We start from the raw sequence: 18,070 nt of genomic DNA, 5'->3' as shown, positions 1-18,070 counted from the left end.
CGGCTCCTCCCTGGCCAGCCCCACTCCAGCTCCCCCGGCCAGCAACCCTCTCCTCCCCTCCCCGAGGCCAACCCCTACCCCCAACGCCGTTCCTCCCTGGCCAGCTCCCCCCAACCCGGGGCTAGCCTCCTGCTCCTCCCTAGCCAGGCATTCCCCGCTCCTCCTGGCCAGCACCCCGCTCCCCTGACGCACGGCGGCGGCCAGACAGACCGGTGTCAGAACCAGACAGGCCGGAGAGTCGCGGGGTCAGAACTGGACCGGCCGGACATCAACGGTGTCAGAACCACCTTTAATCCCGCCCTACATGACGAGCCCCCGGAGCGCCTCCTCCGTCGAGCGCCACTGGATCAGCTGGATCTGGATCTCCACCGTCAGGGGCTCGGGCTGATAGTCACTTTCGTACACTGAAACCAAAGATTTTATTTCTGAGGAAATATGAAAATGTGAATCCGGGGCGATGAGCGGGGTTGGCGGTGCACGGCCGACCCGGGCGACTCCGTCCCCAAAATGCAAACCTGACCTGGGTCCCCAGGCCAGCACGGTTTCAGAATCGCCCTAGGGTCTTAACCGTAATAAGGCATAAATCACATCTAATCAAGTCATTCAACAAGCTTCAATTTGAGTTACAAGATGAACTAGCTGCTTTTTCTTGGGACATCTTTTTCACTTGAAAGAAGGCTGACAAAATATGGTTATTTCTGCACTTCTTTGGTGGGCCCAGTGGCTAGGACCCCACACTCCCAATGCAAGGGGCCAGGTCCATTCCTGGTCAGGGAACTAAATCCCACATGAGCCGGGGCAGCCAAATAAATACATTTTTTTTAAAAAAATGGTTATTTCAACGTGAATATTTGGCAAATATTTTCTAAAAATGAATGAAGCAAGCCTGGCACTCCAGGCAAAACATCTGAAAGCATTTGGATAAATACATTTATAACATTTGCACTTTCAAGTAGAACTTTGTAACATTGTATCTGCGACCATGAACTTAACAGTTTTCCAATACTGGAAGACTTTTCCAATGATAGGTTTGATAATAAGGTGATTTGGAGATAATGGATAAACAAACATGTGAACAGTTGGAAAATATGTGTAACTCAGTGAACCAGTATTTTACAAAAAACAACAACCAGATATTAGCAATTGTTCATGCATAAGACAGATGTTTAAAATGCAGTGTTTTTAAAAAAAGGCAATGTAGACTAATGAATTTAACATAACTTATTATGAAAAACTTCTTCCATATAGATTGTTTCCACGTTGTAACAATCTTCTTTTAAAAACTACTAGTTCTCAAGCCTGATGTAATGTCAAAGAATAGCCACAATTATTTAAAAGTCTATTAAGGTATTTCCCTCTTTTCCAGTTGCATGTCCATGTGAGAATAGATTTTCTTCATACACTTTAACTACAGCAAACATCACAGAGACTGACTGCAGAAGCACCTCTGCATATGTGGCTTCCTCAGTTAAGCCAGAGATTAAAGAAATTAGCAAAAATGTAAAAAGTAAAAGCTTCCTTTAAGCTCATTTTAATCCAAGGGCTTAACGATAAAATTGCTTAAAATCAGTGATAAAGAGAAAACTTTTAAAGCTTAAAGAGAGAGAAAAAGGACACATTATATACAGAGGAACAAAGAATAAAGATGACATTAGATTTATCATCAGAAAAAAAAAATGCAAACCAGAGGACAGCAGGAGAACAGTGGACATTTAAACACTCAAACTTGAAAACTATCAACTTAAATTTCTCTCTTCCCCCCCCCCCCCACACTCTCCTTTGGGGGCTCCAACTCTGTGAATGTGATTTCCTTTGAATTTATAAGTCACTGATCACTAATGCTCTGTTCATTTTTTTTCCAGTCATTTTTCTCTCTGAGTTTAACTCTGGATAGTTTCTACTGCTTCAAGTTAGTCTCCTCAGTTTTCCTTCTGCATTGTCTAATCTGCCATTAATCCCACTGAGTACATTTTTCAAGTGATACTGTGGTTTTCATCTCTAAAATTCTGATTTATCTTCCATGTCACTATGTAACATGGTCAATCTTTCCTCTAGCTTCTTGGCTATATGGAATATAATGACAAAGACAGCTTTAATGTCCTTGTCTATGAATTCTATAATATATGTCATTGCTGAGTCAATTACAATTGATTCAATTTCATTATATACTGAATTGTCTTGCTTTTTTACATGCCTGGTAATTTCTCACTGGGTGGCAGACATTGTGAACTTACCCTGAGTGGCTGGCTACCTCACCTTGGCTTGGCTATTTCTGTATTCTTATCAATATCCTTGGGTTTTGTTTTAGGACACAGTTAAATCTGACCCTTTCAGGTCTTGCTTTCCCTTCCTGCTCAGAATCTGTAGTGTTTCCCAGGGTACTGGGCTCAACCCTTTACTCTTCTATCAACAAACTCATATTTTCGTGGCTTTAAACACCATCTATAAGCTGATTCATTCATTCAATCGATGTGCTGGGAGCTGGAGATTGCGTGGCTTTAAAGAATACAACCATAGCTCCTGCCCTCTGAGACCTTACTCGTGTGTACATACGTATGTGTGTGTGTGTTAGTCGCTCAGTTGTGTCCGACTCTTTGCGACCCCATGGACTCTTTGCATCCACCAGGCTCCTCTATCCATGGGTTCTCCAGGCAAGAATATGGGAGTGAGTTGCCATGCCCTCCTCCAGGGAATCTTCCTAACCTAGGGATCGAACCCAGGTCTCCCACAGTGCAGGCAGATTCTTTACCATCTGATCCACCAGGGAAGCCCAAGATCTCACATGTTGCGGGAAAACTAAGCCCGTGTGCTGCAACTACTGAGCCCGCACTCTAGAACCCATGCTCTGCAACGAGAAGCCACCGCAGTGAGAAGCCCCTGCACTGCAACCAGAGAGTAGCCCCCATGCACCGCCACTAGAGAAAACCTGCGTGCAGCAATGAAGACCCAGTGCAGCCATAAATAAATAAATCTTTAAAAATTAAGCACCTACACAGATTCACATCTATGTAGGTATCATTGTGATACCTGTGATCATTGTGATTTCCTGTAAAGGAGAACAGGATGCTGTGAAGGAGATAAAGGGCCTAACCCCAACCAGATGATCAGCTTCCCTGAAGAAGAGCCACTGAAGCTGACTGACCCGAGAAGCAGCAGAGGAGTGAGTGGGAAGTGTACAGTAAGTACTCTGAGTAGACTTGCCCCGTGCAGGCTAAGGAAACTGCAGTCGTTCTGAGTGAAGACCACTAAGTGGTCTGACCAGGGCAGAGGAGATGGAGTCAAAGAAGAGGAGGCAACTCAGCAGCACTGTCGACCACGGGAACTGGATGCACCACTCGATTCAACTTCTCAACTTCACGTCCCCAAAGTTGAGCTCATCTTCCCCCCGGGGGCCCCAATCTCTGCCAGGCAGAAGTCCCACCTGCACTGCTCCCAGTCACCAGGTCGGCCTGTTTCATCTTCCTCACGGCTCTCTGCTCCGTCTTTTCCACACCATCCCCACCACCCATTCCTAAACCCAGCCTCTGATTCTTGCCTTAAGTGCTTTTTTTTTTTTAAGGTGACTTTTTTTTTCCAGCGAGAGAAAATTCTCATAAAATTCAAAACATTTAAACCATTTAAAAGCATACAGTTCGGTGACTTTTTTTTTTAGTAAATTTACAATGTTGTGCATCCATCACCACTAATTCCAGAACATTTTCATCACCCCAAATGGAAACCCATTAAGCAGTCACACCCCTTTCTCCTCCCCCACTTCCAGGCAACCACTGATCTACTCTCTGTCTCTATGGATTTGACTAATCTTGACATTTCATATAAAGTGGAATCATACACTACGCAGTCTTTGGTGTCTGGCTTCTTTCCCTTAGCACTGAGTTTTCAAGCTTTACCCATGGAGTTGGATGTGTCAGGGCTTCATTCCTTTTCATGATGGAATAATTCCCCATTGTATGGGGACTTCCTTGGTGGTCCAGTGGCTAAGATGAGTCTGAGCTCTCAATGCAGGGGGCCCGGGTTCTATCCCTGGTCAGGGAACTAGATCCCACATGCCACAACTAAAAGGTCTCAAGTCCCACAGCTAAAGATCATGCATGCTGCAACTGAAGAACTGGCCTGCTACAGCTAAGACCTAGCACAGCAAATAATTTTTTTCTTTAAAAAATCCCACTGTATGGGTAGATCACATTTTGCTTATCCAGTTCATTCACTGATGGTCATCTGGGCTGTTTCCACATTGCCTGCTGCTAACAGCACTGCTGTGATCTTACCTTAGACTTTTGCAGCAGTCTCCCAACTGAGCAATGTCTTCCATCTCTCCCCATAAGCCAACCAGTTCTAAAAATTAAATCTAAAACTTACCTATTTCAATGCTGCCACTGCCCACCCAACAAGCCCAAGATTCTCATACAGCAAAGAAGCGCTAATGCCCTGCAGGAGCTTCCCAGGTGGGGCTCACATGGTAAAAGAACCTGCCTGCCAATGCAGGAGACATAAGACACAAGTTCGATCCCTGGGTGGGGAAGATCCCTTGGAGGAGGGTTAAGTATTCTTGCCTGGAGGATCCCCATGGACAGAGAAGCCTGGCGGGCCATAGTCCATGGGGTCACAAAGAGTCAGACATGACTGAGCAACTGAGCATGCCCTGTAGGAGCAAGACTACCGCTGAGTTGGAAGGACACTGGGCACCCTGAAGCCGAGCCTCCCCTCCTACTCCATCCTGGCCCCGCCCCAGGATGCCTGTCCTGCCCAGGTCCTGACTGCGGCAGGCCCCTGTGCACAGGGCCACAGGGCAGACTCAGGGTTTGGTCCTCAGCGTAGGCATGGCCCTCCCATCGGCTGGAAGATAGGATTCTCCATCTTTCCTCCCTTCAGTCCCCAGTCAGACTGACCCCTCAGGGAGTCCTGCTATATTTGTGCCCTTCCCCCAATTCCTGCATGGAAATCCCAGCCCCCCAGGGTGATGCTGTTGGGAGGTGGGGCCTTTGGAAGGTGATTATGTCATGAGGGCGGGGGGTGGAGGTGGGGGGAGGCGGTGGCGGCTCTGGCCCCTCTCCCACCAGGTGAGGACCCAGGGAGAAGGTGCCAACCAGGAAGAGGACTGTCACCTGGTACTGCTGGCATCTTGGTCTTGGACTTCACCTCCAGAGCAGCTGGAAATCAACATCCGGTGTTTACTCGCCACCCACCCTGGGGCAACTTACAGCAACCCTAACGGCCCAGGGCAGGTCCTTGGTAAACCCTCCCTGCCCTCTGCCCCTCAGCACCTACCTTTTTTACCTTTCTTGTTCTTCTTTGCATCCTGAGAGAGAGAACCACAGAATAAGTTCCTCACTGGAGTGGCGGGGTACCGGGGGAGGGGTGGGTACAGACCCTGGTGGGTGAGAGCTCCCTGGCTCTTAGACCAGGGAGGTGAGGCAGGGTCTCCTCCAGAGGAGCTGCCCAGCCTGCCCACTTGCCTGGCCCCTCGAACTCAGGTGACCCGTGTTGCATGCCCCCACCCCCGCCCTCTTGTGGTTCTGCTCCCCCTTCCCCATCCCACCTCCCTCTCCCTCCCCTCCCCCTCCAAGACCAGTCATTTGTGGGCGGGGGAGGGGTGTGTGTGTTGTGGGGGGGGGGCCGTTATACCCTGTTAAGTGTCAGCCGGTCAGCTTCCAAGGTCCGGATCACCCCAAAGTTGCACACGGTAGACACGAACGGCTCCCCTGCCAGCAGGGGCTCTAGGACCACTGGGCTGCTGCCCAGCACCCGCAGGATGGGCGGGTCCTGGTGCAGCTCCTTGGGAAGCTCCTTCTGCTTCTTGCTCCCTTTTTGCGCCTGTGGAGAGAGGCCAGGTGGGTGGACGGGGAGGGCAGGGGCCAGGAGCAGCCTCCCACCACGCAGGCTGCCACTCCCACCTGGAGGTACCTTGGGGGGCTCCTTCTCCCCTTTGCCTGCCTTGTCTTTGCCCTTCCTGTCTTTCTTGTCTTTCTCCTTCTCCTTCTTGTCCTTCTCTGCTTTGCCCTTCTTAGCAGCCAAGGGACTGTCTGCAGAAGACGGCTGCTCCACAGGCCAGGAGAGAATCTAGCGGGTGGAGGTGGGGAGGGGGCTAGCCAGGATCTTTCTGGAAAAGCACAGAGACCCTGCCAATGTGGGAGCAGGGCTACAGGTGCCCGACAGAGAAGCAGAGCACAGGAGACAGGGGCAGCGTATGAGCCCTGGAAAGTGCGGGCGCCCACCTTCTCCTCCACGACGGTGACCACGGTCCCCGAGAGCAGGAAGGCCTTGAGTGGCACCAGGTCCCTCAGCGTGTGCTGCATCTCGTAGTTGCAGGGGATGACGTCAGACCAGGGCTTGGGGACCGTGCTGAAGAGCACTGTCCTTGGGAGGAGAGAGGCCATATGGTGGGGGGCTGTGCCATCCGGGGAGGGCTTTGAGAAGATCAGCAATACGCGGGTACAGCCAGGAACAGAAGGCCAGGAGGGATGGGGGCACAGAGAACAATAAACACCAGGTGTGGTCTGGGCCCGGCCCCCAGCCACGTGAGCATCCTTACCCTGGGGATGGGCAGAGCTGGGGATCCAGGAGCGGCCGCAGCTTGGGCAGCTCTTCTGCAGAGTCTATGGACCGTGGCAACGGCTCGGAAGCGCCAGAGACAATGGACTCCTCCAGCTCCCCCGACTCGGACAGGGAGGCCAGCCCAGATTCCAAGGACTCTTCTATGTCTTCGATGATTTCTTCCAGAATGTCCTCATCCAACTGTTCCATGCTGGGAGGCTTGATGATCTGTCAAAGACGTGAAAATACATTCAAGACTGCCAGCCTCAGAGCTCACGCCTGACATGACGTGCACAGCGTGTGAACGGGCACCTGTGCTTGACAGACGTGAAGCAAAGAAACACACGGGCTTAGAGGGCAGGGAGTTAAAAACCAACCAACCGAACAAACAAAACACCTCGTCTTGATTCTTCGGAAAGTTCTATGTTAAGAGTAAAGACAGGGACTTCCCTGGACGTTCAGCGGCTAAGACTGAGCTCCCGACGCAGAGGGCCTGGGTTCAATCCCTGGTCAGGGAACTAGATCCCACATGCCACAACTAAAGATCCTGCATGCCAGAACAAAGATGGAAGATCCAACATTCTGCAACTAAGACCCGGCACAGACAAATAAATAAATGAATAATAATAGTAAAGAGTAAAAATAGTAACAATTTCTTCACAAGTTAGGAAACCCTCACATTTCTCCTAGTCGGATGACACTGTTGGGTTTTCTTGTGATGGGAGGGGAGAGGGGAGGTATAGGGGGAGCTGGAGAACAGGGTTGGGAGGCTAGCAGCCTAGTCCCGAGAATATGGGCTGCTCCCTTGTTAGGTCCTTTGCTTTCGTTTCAAGGAGGATTAGGAAGGGGTGAGCATGACTGAGAATCACTCCAGCTTCAAGGGGCTTCCCAGGTGGTGCTAGTGGTAAACAACCCACTTGCTAATACAGGAGATGTAAGAGATGTGGGTTTGACCCCTGGGTCGGGAAGATCCCTTGGAGGAGGAGATGGCAACCCACTCCAGTATTCTTGCTTGGACAAGCCCAAGGACAGAGAAGCCCGGAGGCTACAGTCCAGGGGATCACGACTGAAGTGACTGACCACACCAGCAACACCAGCTTCAGGAAAGGGGCTGAGCAGAAGCTGCCTTCCTGTTCAGAGGAGGGTATGAATTGGAAAGATCCACGTTAAGGAGCTTCCTGGGCCCCTAACAGCCATCCTGTCTGCACAGGGGACTCTGAGAACCCGAGAGGAGAACTGCCCCAGGCACCCACCTCGGCCAGGACGCCGCCGTATTGACTTCCTTCACCTTCTTCATCTTCCACAAAATCGTATGTCACATAGTAGTTGTAAGTGATGAAAGGGCCTTGGGGCCCTGGTTCTGGATCGAAGACCGAGGAGTCCAGCACCCCTCGGAGGTTTCCAACAGTCACCAGTAACTGCGCCTCGGGCGCCAGGAGATCTGCAGGAGGGAACGGACAGGGGTGAGGGGAACCGAGGGATGAGATGAACAGACAGGGCAATGAGGGCGGGTGAGCACGCCTCCTGCCTCCTGCCTCCTGCCCTGAGCCGGGCTGAGCCTCACTTTGCAGACTTGGCTTCATGCCCCAGCACTGCCAAGTTCAACACACAGGGAACTGGGGTAAGTCTCAGGGGCTTCCCTGGTGGCTCGGACAGTAAAGAATCTGCCTGCAATGCGGGAGACTGGGGTTTGATCCCTGGGTCAGGAAGATCCCCTGGAGAAGGGAATGGCTACCCACTCGAGGATCCTTGCCTGGAGAAGTCCAAGGACAGATGTTACAGTCCATGGGGTCACAAAGAGTCAAGACAGGACTGAGTGACTAACACTTTCACTTTCCTTTGAGAAAGAGGCCCCTCTTCAGCCTTGTTTTCCTGATCTGTATAATTGAAATGGCAGGAGCTGCTTTGCAGGATGCTTGCAGATGGAGACTATGTTACTTTAGCCGGTGCCTGACACGCAGGAGGCGGAGCTATTATTAGCCATGTTTCATCACCCTGACCTTGAGAAGACTCTGGTACAGCCACAAGGGGGTGATCTCAAGCCACCAGCAAGCCAAGAAGCTGATTTAAAGAATGTTTCCCATTTGTCTCAGAAGGAAGGGAGGGGACAGTGATGGTCCCGACCCCCTACCATTTCTGTCCCCAAATCTCAGTCACGTGGATCAAAATCTGGGAGAGAACTCTGCCCAAGAAAGTGAGTTACACCTGACCGGGGTCTGAGTCAGCCGGGGAGCTGGGTGACAAACAAGACGTGTGTACCCAGTAGGGTGGTGGGTGGGCTGGGGGGGCCCCCCTTGACAATTCCCCCACGCCCTGCGCCTTGGCCCCCTCACCCTCGCTGTGGCTGAGCCCCCGGAAGAGATGCTTCTCGCTGGATGCCACAGTGATGTCGTCCAGCACGCAGAGCCTGGCCAGGCTGTCGATGGTGAGGCCCCGGTAGTGGGGCACCAGGGCCAGTGGATTGCCCTGGAGAAGCAGCAGCCTGAGGTGCGGCAGTGTCTGCAGACCGGCCACCATGCCCTGCAGGTCCGTCAGGTTGTTGAAGCTCAGGTCCAGGGAGACGAGGTTGGGCCTGAAAGGTGAGCGGCACGGCCCAGGAGCATGAGGCCAGGTGGGCAGAGGGGTGGGGACGGGCAGCCGTGGTCTTGTCACTGCATCCGCCAGCACCCCCAGCAGCCTGAGTCCCGGCTGGACAAGGCCCGGTGCTGAGGGTGGGATGGGAGACTGTGGCCCGCCCTGACACTCAGGCCTCGGGCTGCTCTTGACCCGAGTTAACCCCCTGTCCGGATGGAGCCCCCGCTTCCCCCGACCCCCTTGCTCTTGCTGTGCACAGAGGTGGCTGTCACATCCTGCCTCCACTCAACTTGTATGTGTATAGACCTCTTCTCAGCTAACCATCTGGCTATCTCCCATACATCTAGAAGGTTCTCAGCAGAGACGGACGGACTGGTGAGGAAGGTGGAGGCAGGCCTCTGTATGGAGGAGCCGTGGGGATGGGGTAGGAGAGCCCGACAAACAGGGGGGGCCTGGGAAGAGGGGGTGTGAGGCTCGAAGGGTCTAGAAGCTAGAAGAAGTACCCCAGAGTCAGACCAGGCCACGACCATGGGAAGCAGTCTGGTTCGTTCCTTTTATTTATTTTTTTTAATATTTACATATTTATTTGACTGCGCCAGTTCTTGGTCATGGATGTGGAATCTAGTTCCCTGACCAGGAATCAAACCCAGGCCCCCTGCTTTGGAAGCGTGGAGTCTTAGCCACTGGACCTCCAGGGGAAGTCCCTGGTTTGTTTCTTGGGGCACGTGGGTGAAGAAGAACCAGCCGCTAGGGACAGAGGAGGCGCCCCGCACCTTCCACCTGGTGGCAGGCCTCCCTACTGTGCAAACCAGAAAGTGAACGGATTCCAGCTCTGGGAGTAGAGGCAATAGCAACAGTTCACAAGGGGACACCTCATCAGCACGATCCCGCCGTCACATGCGACCATCTCCCCGCCGCACCTGCCCTTCTTCCCTCCTCTCATCCTGTCCTGATATTGACCAGCCAGTCACAGAAATATCCAAGAATACTTTGTTTGGACCGGCACACAGATTTTACACAATACCAGCCTCCTTCAGGAGAACTGGTGAAAGCATCAGAAAGATGGATTCGCAGGACATGTACCCTCCTTTTAAATTCAAAACAGCAAAAGATGGAGCTTTCACACATACATGTTTCTATGAAATCCACACTCAGCATCAATCAGGTGACGTTATCTTAAGCCTGTTTTCCAAATCAAAGACCAGAACACTTAAGGGACGTCCCTGGAGGTCCAGTGGTTAAGACTCTGCGCTTCCACGGTACGGGTTTGGTCCCTGGTTGGGGAACTAAGACCCTACATGCCGTGTGGCCAAAAATTTTAAATGAATAAATTAACAAAAAATAACCAGAACGCTTAGAACTCTGGCAGAGTTCTGAACTCAGCTGTCACACACAGCCCAAAGTGTGCGTTCTCTTTCTACGCTTCGCAGCTTCCCTGATGACGGAGGTCAGTGGAAGTCAGGGATATGGAATCATGCATGGTCAAGGCTGTGCAGAGGCAGCTTTGCCAAGATAGAGAAAGAAGAAGAAGGAGGAAATTAGGGTCAGAGACAGGCCTTCCACGAGCACGTTCCCAGGCCACCTGGGAAAGCTGTCCTGCTCCTCGAGGCCTTCCTGGGCTGTGAGGAAAGAACTGTCGTGAACCTCAGCCCAGGGAGGTCTGCCCGGGATTCTGAGCCCTGGGAATCCTCATAGAGGCTTCAACAGGCCTCTCTGGCCCCGCTTCCTCTGAGGGAGGGTTTTTTTTGTTTTTTGTTTTTTTTTTTAATGTGGATCATCTTTAAAGTCTTTATTGAATATGTTACAATGTTGTTTCTGTTTTATGTTTTAGGGGTTATCGGCCCCAAGGCATGTGGAATCCCCAACCAGGGATTGAACCTGCAATGCCCTGCATTGGAAGGCAAAGTCCTAACTGCTGGACTGCCGGGGAAGGCCCTCCTCTGATAGGCTTTCACGGGTGGTCTCAGCTGCCCTCAGACGTCTCAGATTGCCTACTGCTCACCCACCAAGGAGACAAAGTCAAAGCAGACTTGTCTGTAGGGCAGTGGTTCTCAGGTGGGGGTGGCTTTGCCCCCCAGTGGCCGTGTGGCACTTTGGGTCATCACAGCGGGTCTGGGGTGGACGCTCCTGGCCTCTGATGGGCGGAGGCCAGGGAGCTGCAGGATGGCCCTCAGAACCAAGAATTCACTGGCCCAAACGGCAACAGGAATCCTGAATTGGAAACACGTCCTCAAAGCAAAAGGTCCACTCACTCTCATTGGCTCTTGGTGCCCTTCCCTGGGCCTCAGTGGGATTTTTGGTTCATGGGGTCAGAGGAAAAAACCCTAAGTCTGGACTTAGCAGCCAACCAGGAGTTATTACAGAAAAGAGCAAAGCTGAGTTCTCCAAGCCCCCAGCTTAGAGGGGCCCAGGTGGCGCGCTCAATCCCCTCCCCCCTCTACCCACGGGGAGCTCCCGAGTTACCAGTGGTCGCTGGTGACGTACAGACTCTCCAGGGGCCCCAGGAGCTTGTTGTGGCCCAGCCCCAAGTGCTGGAGCTGCGGGGGCGGGTGATGGCACAGACACCGCATGCTGGTTATCTTGTTGCCGTAGAGCTCCAGGACCTGAGACGAGCGGACAGACAGCCCGTGAGCCCGGGGAGGTCAGAGTCCACCCCCTCCTTCAGCTCTGGGCAACTTAGGAGGGGAGCTGCGAAGTACTCAGGCCTTGTCTCTCTGGGCCCACCTGGACTCCCTTCTAAGGATCCAGGAAGAGGGACTTCCCTGGTGGTCCAGTGGCTCTCAGTGCAGGGGGTCCTGGTCAGGTTCAATTCCTGGTCAGGGAACTAGATCCCATATGCTGCTACTAAGACCCAGTGCAGCCAAGTAAATAAATATTAAAAAATAAAGTAAAAATATAATAATAAAGTAAATACAGCCTTTGGGTTGGTGAACACGGGCGTACAGGAATCTAAGTCCCTGCCTTCGAGGCTTTGGGGTGTATACCTAGGAAGGGAATTTCTGGGCCACGTGGAAATCCTGTGTTTCACTTTTTAAGGGATCTGGCCAACCTTTCAAAAGCCTTGGACCCACCCTTAGCACACAGACATGATGGTCAAACCTCTTGGGGAGTGGGCAAGGGAGGGGCAGGGTCTCTGGGCAGCTCTGGTTCCAAGACCCAGAATGGAACCTGGGCTCCTTTACTTTGAGAGTTGGGGGCAGGTTGGTGGTGTCAATCTCCTTGATTTGATTAGCACTCAGCACCAACTCTTTAAGCTTCACAAATTTCAGGAGCTCTTTGTCCACCAGGCTCACCTGGAAGGGAGGAAAGGGAGATCAGAACTGCAGTGGCCGGGGCGACCCTGGCGTCTACTGGAGGACAGCAACAGTGCACCCAGCCCCAGAGGGTGACTGCCCCACACCCCGACCCCCTTCCTCTCTTTGTGCCTTCCCTGCAGCCTTTTGCCAGGGCCTGCAGCGGCCTCCCACCTCTCAAGCCTCACCCTCCTCTGACACCCTTCCAGCTTCGCTGTCTTGTGTCCCTTGCTGGACTGTCAGATCCCGAGGGCAGGAATCAGAGCCATGGTGAACCCTGTGGTCTTAAGGGACCACTCTAGTCTCCATCCCACAGGGTCAGGCCAGAAACTTCAGGGACCTGTCTATGAATCCTCAGTTGACTTTGGCTCCAAGGACATTACGGGCCATCCTGGCTGGGCCTCCCTTCTCTGCAGCGACAAACTGGGCCAGTTTGCCAGGCTTGGTAGCCCTGCTCTGTGGACCAGCTGGTGAGATTAATCAGGAGGAGGGCAGAGCTAGGTCTTACCACCCGGTCCCATAAGACAAATGTCTCCCCTCTCATCAGCCCTGTACCTGAGCCTCACTCCCAGCACTCACATCCTCGTCCACCACCCGGAGCGACCTGAAGTAGGTGTAGAAGAAGCTGTCTTTGAGCATCAGTGGATTCTGGATGGCCAGCTCTTTCAGGAAAAGGTCCTCTGCGCTTGAGCCCTCCACCAGAGCCCAGGGTGAGTGGGCGCTGCGGACTAGGCCCAGCAGATCCTCCACCGTCTCCTCCCCAGGACTCAGGGCCCTCTCCTCTCTGGGGATCAGCTCCCGCCATGCTCGGCTAGTTTGAGGAAGAAATCGTGACTTATTCTGCAGTAAGGGTCGGGGGGGGGAGGGGAGGAACAGAATTTCTCTCTTTATGACTCACCCTCTCTCAAGGATTCGAAACTCTCAAAATGGAATAGACTATAAGACAGGACGATCAGGGTGAGCTTAGAAGCCAGGAGGTATAAAAGGTGATCTGTGGGAGGTAATTAGCCAAGGAAAGGTTTCTGAAGCAGAGGTGGCAAAGGCTGAACATCTGGCCCTTTAGATGCCATAAGTGGAAGATGAAAGATTTTGGTCCTTGAGTTTACTGTTTTCCACTCCTTCGTCTTGAGAGACGTCTGTCTATGAAACCCCAAAGCACAGCACAATGCAGGCACAATGTAGGGGCCCAGTCAATGTTTGTTCATGAAACAAGTTAATTAGTTCCTTGATTAACATCTCGGTTTTCTCTTCTATGAAAATGGGGACCAGCCTGACAAGGGAATGTGGGGTCCCAGCTTCGCACTAGTCAATCCTAAAGGAAAACAGCCCTGAATATTCATTGGAAGGACTGATGCTGAAGCTGAAGCTGAAGCTCCAATACTTTGACCACCTGATGCAAAGAGCCGACTCACTGGAAAAGACCCTGATGCTGGGAAAGACTGCGGGCAGGAGAAGAAGGGGACGACAGGATGAGATGGTTGGATGGCATCACTGACTTATTGGACATGAGTGTGATCAAACTCTGGGAGAGAGTGAAGGACAGGGAAGCCTGGTGTGCTGCAGTCCATGGGGTCTCAAAGAGTTGGACAGGAACACCAAAAAGCTTCCCACCAAGCCCATGGGAACCATTCAGGACTCAAGACTTCCTGGCACACTTGAGAAGCCCCTGGTTCTGAGGGTCATGCTCCTCCTGCACTTAGCTGGTGAGGACTGCCCCTTTGGCCACATCGCAGCAGGGTCCTAACTGTAAACCTGCTCTCAGGACGATATTTCACCCCTAAAGGAGGCTGGTGTCTTTAAGAGAGCCTGCCCTAGGGTCCCGCTCCGCTCGAGGCAGGGTCCCTGTCCTCTACCCTGGGTCAGCGCCCACAGGCCACAGGTGGGGGCCTATCTCGTCCACCCCTGCAGCGTCCCTGTTCCCACAGTCCACCCCCACCCCCATCCCTAGGTCAGGACGCTCCCCAAACGCCCAGATCCAAACATCCTCTCCAGGCTTCTCCATATCAACCAACTCCTGGGGCTGGTGGCGCCCTCAGCACCCGGGGCCAGCCCTTCCCCAGCCCCGCTCTGCGTCCCTAGGCCCTGGCCTGGCCGCGGGTCGGTCCCCTCCGTTTCCCAGATCCCCGAGCCCCTCCCCCGGCCGCCCAGCCAAGCGCCCGCACCCAGCTGCCGGTGCCGCACGGGAACTCGTGCAGACACAATTGTCGCAGATGCTCCCGGACCGCGGCGCTCAAGGTCCGGGTCTCCGGCTCCATGCTCGCGCGTTCGCCGTGCCAGCTGGTTGCTAGGCAACCCCCGGGACGCCCCAGGCGGCGGAGGCGCGGTTGCGCAGGAGCTCCTGGAACCCACTATTTTCGCATGCGGACAAAGTTTTCCGGCAGCCAGGAATCAGAGACCCAACTGCGCAGGGTTAGCAATACTCTTCCCACCACCGCCTGGGGGTGATTACTGTGGCGGCTCCGGCAGGTATTGAGCGCTTCCTAGCTGCTAATCTGTTTCTTCTCTGGAGCACCCTCGGAATAAAGTATTAATTCTTATCCCCCTTTGGCGGAGCTAGGGAGGAAAAATGAATCCAAGAACGAACAGTCCTCTCTAATCAGTGGATTCCAAGGTGGATCCCTTTAATCCCCGCGTCAGAAGTTTCAATCACTGTCCACCCAGACAACAGATTTAGCACCAGGGCCCCACTTTAGACTGGTCCAATCTCATTCCTCTTTCCATCCTCAGCATCTAGATCACTGCCCAGCTGGCAATGGACTCCTGGGCACCGGTTTGTGAAATTAACGGGATAAGATGATGGGAGTGGGGGCTTACCTGGTGGTCCAGTGGCTAAGATTCCACAGTCCTAATGTAGGGGGCCTGTGTTCCATCCCTGACCAGGGAACTAGATCTCATATGCTGCAGCTAACAGTTCACATGCTGCAACTCAAAAGATCCCGCATGCTGCAACTAAGACCTGGTGCAGCCAAATAAATAAAAATAAATATATAAAAAGAGATGGTTCTGGTTCCTATAATTTGAAAATGCAACATCTTGACTGAGATCTAATGTATGTAACTAAAATTCACCCATTTAAAGTGCACAATTCTTAAGTATATTCATAGTGCCACTATATCCATAGTGCAGCTCTCACTGTAATCTAATTTTCAACTTTTTTCTTCATCCCAAAAGGACACACAGCATAATAGTTTCAAGGTTCAGATATGTTGCAGCGTGTCTAATTCATTCCTTCTTATGGCCGAATAATATTCTATATATGGGTAGAAGGCACTTATGTTTATCCATTCATCAGTTGAAGGACATCTGAGTTGTTTCTACTTTTTGATTCTGATGAATAATGCAGATATGAACATTCATGTACAAGTTTTGTATGAACATAAGTTTTCATTTCTCTTGGGTAGATACTTAGGAATGAAAATTTTGGGTCATATGGTAACTCAACGTTTCACATTTTGAGGATCTGCTAAACTATTTTACACAGAAGCTGTACCATTCATTTTACATTTCTACCAGCAATATATGAGAGTTCCACTTTTTTCATATCCTCACCAACACCAACTATTTTACATTTACAAAAACTATAGCCATCTTAATAGGTATGAAGTAGTATCTCTTTGTGGTTTTTATTTGCATTTTCCTAATGCCTGACAAAGAAAAGGGAATACTAGACCACCTGTCCTGCCTCCTGAGAAATCCGTATGCAAGTCAAGAAGCAACAGTTAGAACTGGACATGGAACAACAAACAGACTGGTTCCAAATCAGCAAAGGAGTATAGTTCAGTTCAGTCTGAACTGAATGCCTGACTGGGCTCCCCTGGTGGATCAGTGGTAAAGAATACGCCTGCCAATGCAGGAGACATGGGTTCGATCCCTGAGTTGGGAAGATCCCTTGGAGAAGGAAATGGCAACCCACTCCAGTATCTTGCCTGGAGAATTCCATGGACAGAGGAGACTGGTGGGATACAGTCCATGGGGTCCCAAAAGAATGGGACATGACTGAGTGACTAAATAACAACAACAACAATGCCCGACTAATGATGTTGAACATCTTTTCATGCGCTTATTGGCCATTTGTCTTCTTTGGAGAAATGTCTATTCAAATACTTTGGTCATTTTAAAATTGGGTCTGTTTGTTTTTTATCATTGAGTTGTAAGAGCTTTTATATGTTCTGGATGCTAGCCCCCTGTCTTGTTCATGATTTTCTCCCATTCTGGAGGTTGTCTTTCACTTTCTTGGTAGTGTCCCTTGACAAGCAAAAGGTTTTAATTTTGCTGAGATGTAATTTATCTGTTTTTATGTCTCCCTTTGGTTGTTTGTGCCTTTGGTGTCATTTTAAGAAACCACTGCCTAATCCATAAAACTGAGTTTTGAGCATTCTTTCTATATTCTGCTCAGAATTCCTTTGTTGGATTTGCATTTGGTTAACATTTTTTTCCCTAGTCTTGGCTTGTCTTTTCATCCTCTCAACAGGGTTTTTAGAAGAGAATTATATTTTTTTAATTTTGAGGAAGTCCGATTTACTGACTGTGACCCAAAAACACCCACTGTTTTGGACATCTTTCATTCTTTTTGATTGTCCTATATTAGAACACCTTTACTACTGTTAGAAAAATTTCCCAGAACTTGGAAATAAGACAAAAAGGGAGCCATACATCTTTTTAAAGAATAAAACAAATATCCAAGAGTCTACAATGATATAAACACATCAAAGAGATGAACCAGGGAGGATGCCTGGGATTCCAGTGACAAGACTGAGTGGCTTTACTTTTTCCCCCATTCCAAAACCACAGTATGGCTTCCCTTTGCCCAACAATTTATTCAACACCCACTAGCAAACTTCCCAGTGACCTCATGTTCTCAAACCTACTGTGTGTCTCTTCAGCCTTTATCTTATTTGACCTCTCTGTGCCTTTTGATGGTGCCAATCATTTCCTCCTTCTTGAAACCGCTTCTTATCTTGTCCCATGACCACATGTTTTTCTAGTATATTTCTTTCCCTCTTGAGGATGTCTTCTTGGTGTTTTAGACTAAATCTTCTTCCTGCACCTGTTCCATTAAAGGAGGTATGTCCCAGGTCTCCACCCTTGATTCACAACTCACATTGGTCCTCTCTCTTAGACGTCCAGGTTCATCAACACAATATACAGTTGGTACCCAATGTATGTCTCCGGTTCCTTCCTTCAAGCTCCAAGTCCAAATGACCAGTGGCCTTCTGTACACTTCCACCTTACCACATCAATAAATAAATTCTTTATGTCACCTGAGTCCTGTAATCCTCTCCCAGTATGGACCAACACCATCTGTCCAGTTGCCCAAACAAGACACCTGGAAGTCATCCTCAATTCCTTCCTTTCCATTATCCCCAGATCAATCAATCACCTCCTAAAGACTGGATTCTATCTCCTACAGATTTTGCCAATCCATCCACAGGTCTTCATTGCTGCTCTCGCTATCACCCTGGTTCACAGGGTATGAACCTCCATTCTGGCTATGTTGAATGTGAGGTCCAGGTGGGCCATTCAGGTGGAGATGTCCATCGGGCAGCTGGACATTTAGATAAAAGGAGAGAGACATAAAAGTGTGAGGAACATAGACCAAGCACTGGGCCCTTTGAGGCATATCCACTAAAGAGCAAAGCAGGAAGATGATTCAGCCTCAGAAGGCACTG

At 50.8% G+C, this 18,070-nt stretch overlaps 1 protein-coding gene across 1 annotated transcript; it reads right to left on the bottom strand.

Annotated features, from left to right (window-relative positions):
• Positions 1-300: 300 nt before the first annotated feature.
• Positions 301-14,656, bottom strand: LRRC43 (leucine rich repeat containing 43). The gene is made up of 13 exons (XM_043900732.1): positions 14,564-14,656; positions 12,981-13,241; positions 12,291-12,401; positions 11,572-11,711; positions 8,868-9,106; positions 7,788-7,975; positions 6,533-6,762; positions 6,216-6,357; positions 5,905-6,060; positions 5,626-5,814; positions 5,269-5,299; positions 3,777-3,779; positions 301-425 (listed from the first exon to the last, which is right to left on the bottom strand). Exons 1-13 carry the CDS (start codon positions 14,654-14,656, stop codon positions 301-303), a joined length of 1,908 nt encoding a protein of 635 aa, XP_043756667.1.
• Between the last annotated feature and the right edge of the window lie 3,414 nt (positions 14,657-18,070).

This window comes from Cervus elaphus, chromosome 5 (genome assembly GCF_910594005.1).
Source record: "Cervus elaphus chromosome 5, mCerEla1.1, whole genome shotgun sequence".
Classification (NCBI taxonomy): domain Eukaryota; kingdom Metazoa; phylum Chordata; class Mammalia; order Artiodactyla; family Cervidae; genus Cervus; species Cervus elaphus.
This window is presented reverse-complemented; position numbering and strand designations above follow the sequence as displayed.

Coding starts and splice junctions, on each gene's coding strand:
- LRRC43 (XM_043900732.1), bottom strand. CDS start 14,656: ATGGAGCCGGAGACCCGGACCTTGAGCGCCGCGGTCCGGGAGCATCTG. Junction 9,107..11,571: donor TACGTCACCAGCGACCACTG/GTAACTCGGGAG, acceptor CTCACCTTTCAG/GCCCAACCTCGTCTCCCTGG. Junction 5,815..5,904: donor GGGAGAAGGAGCCCCCCAAG/GTACCTCCAGGT, acceptor CTCTCTCCACAG/GCGCAAAAAGGGAGCAAGAA.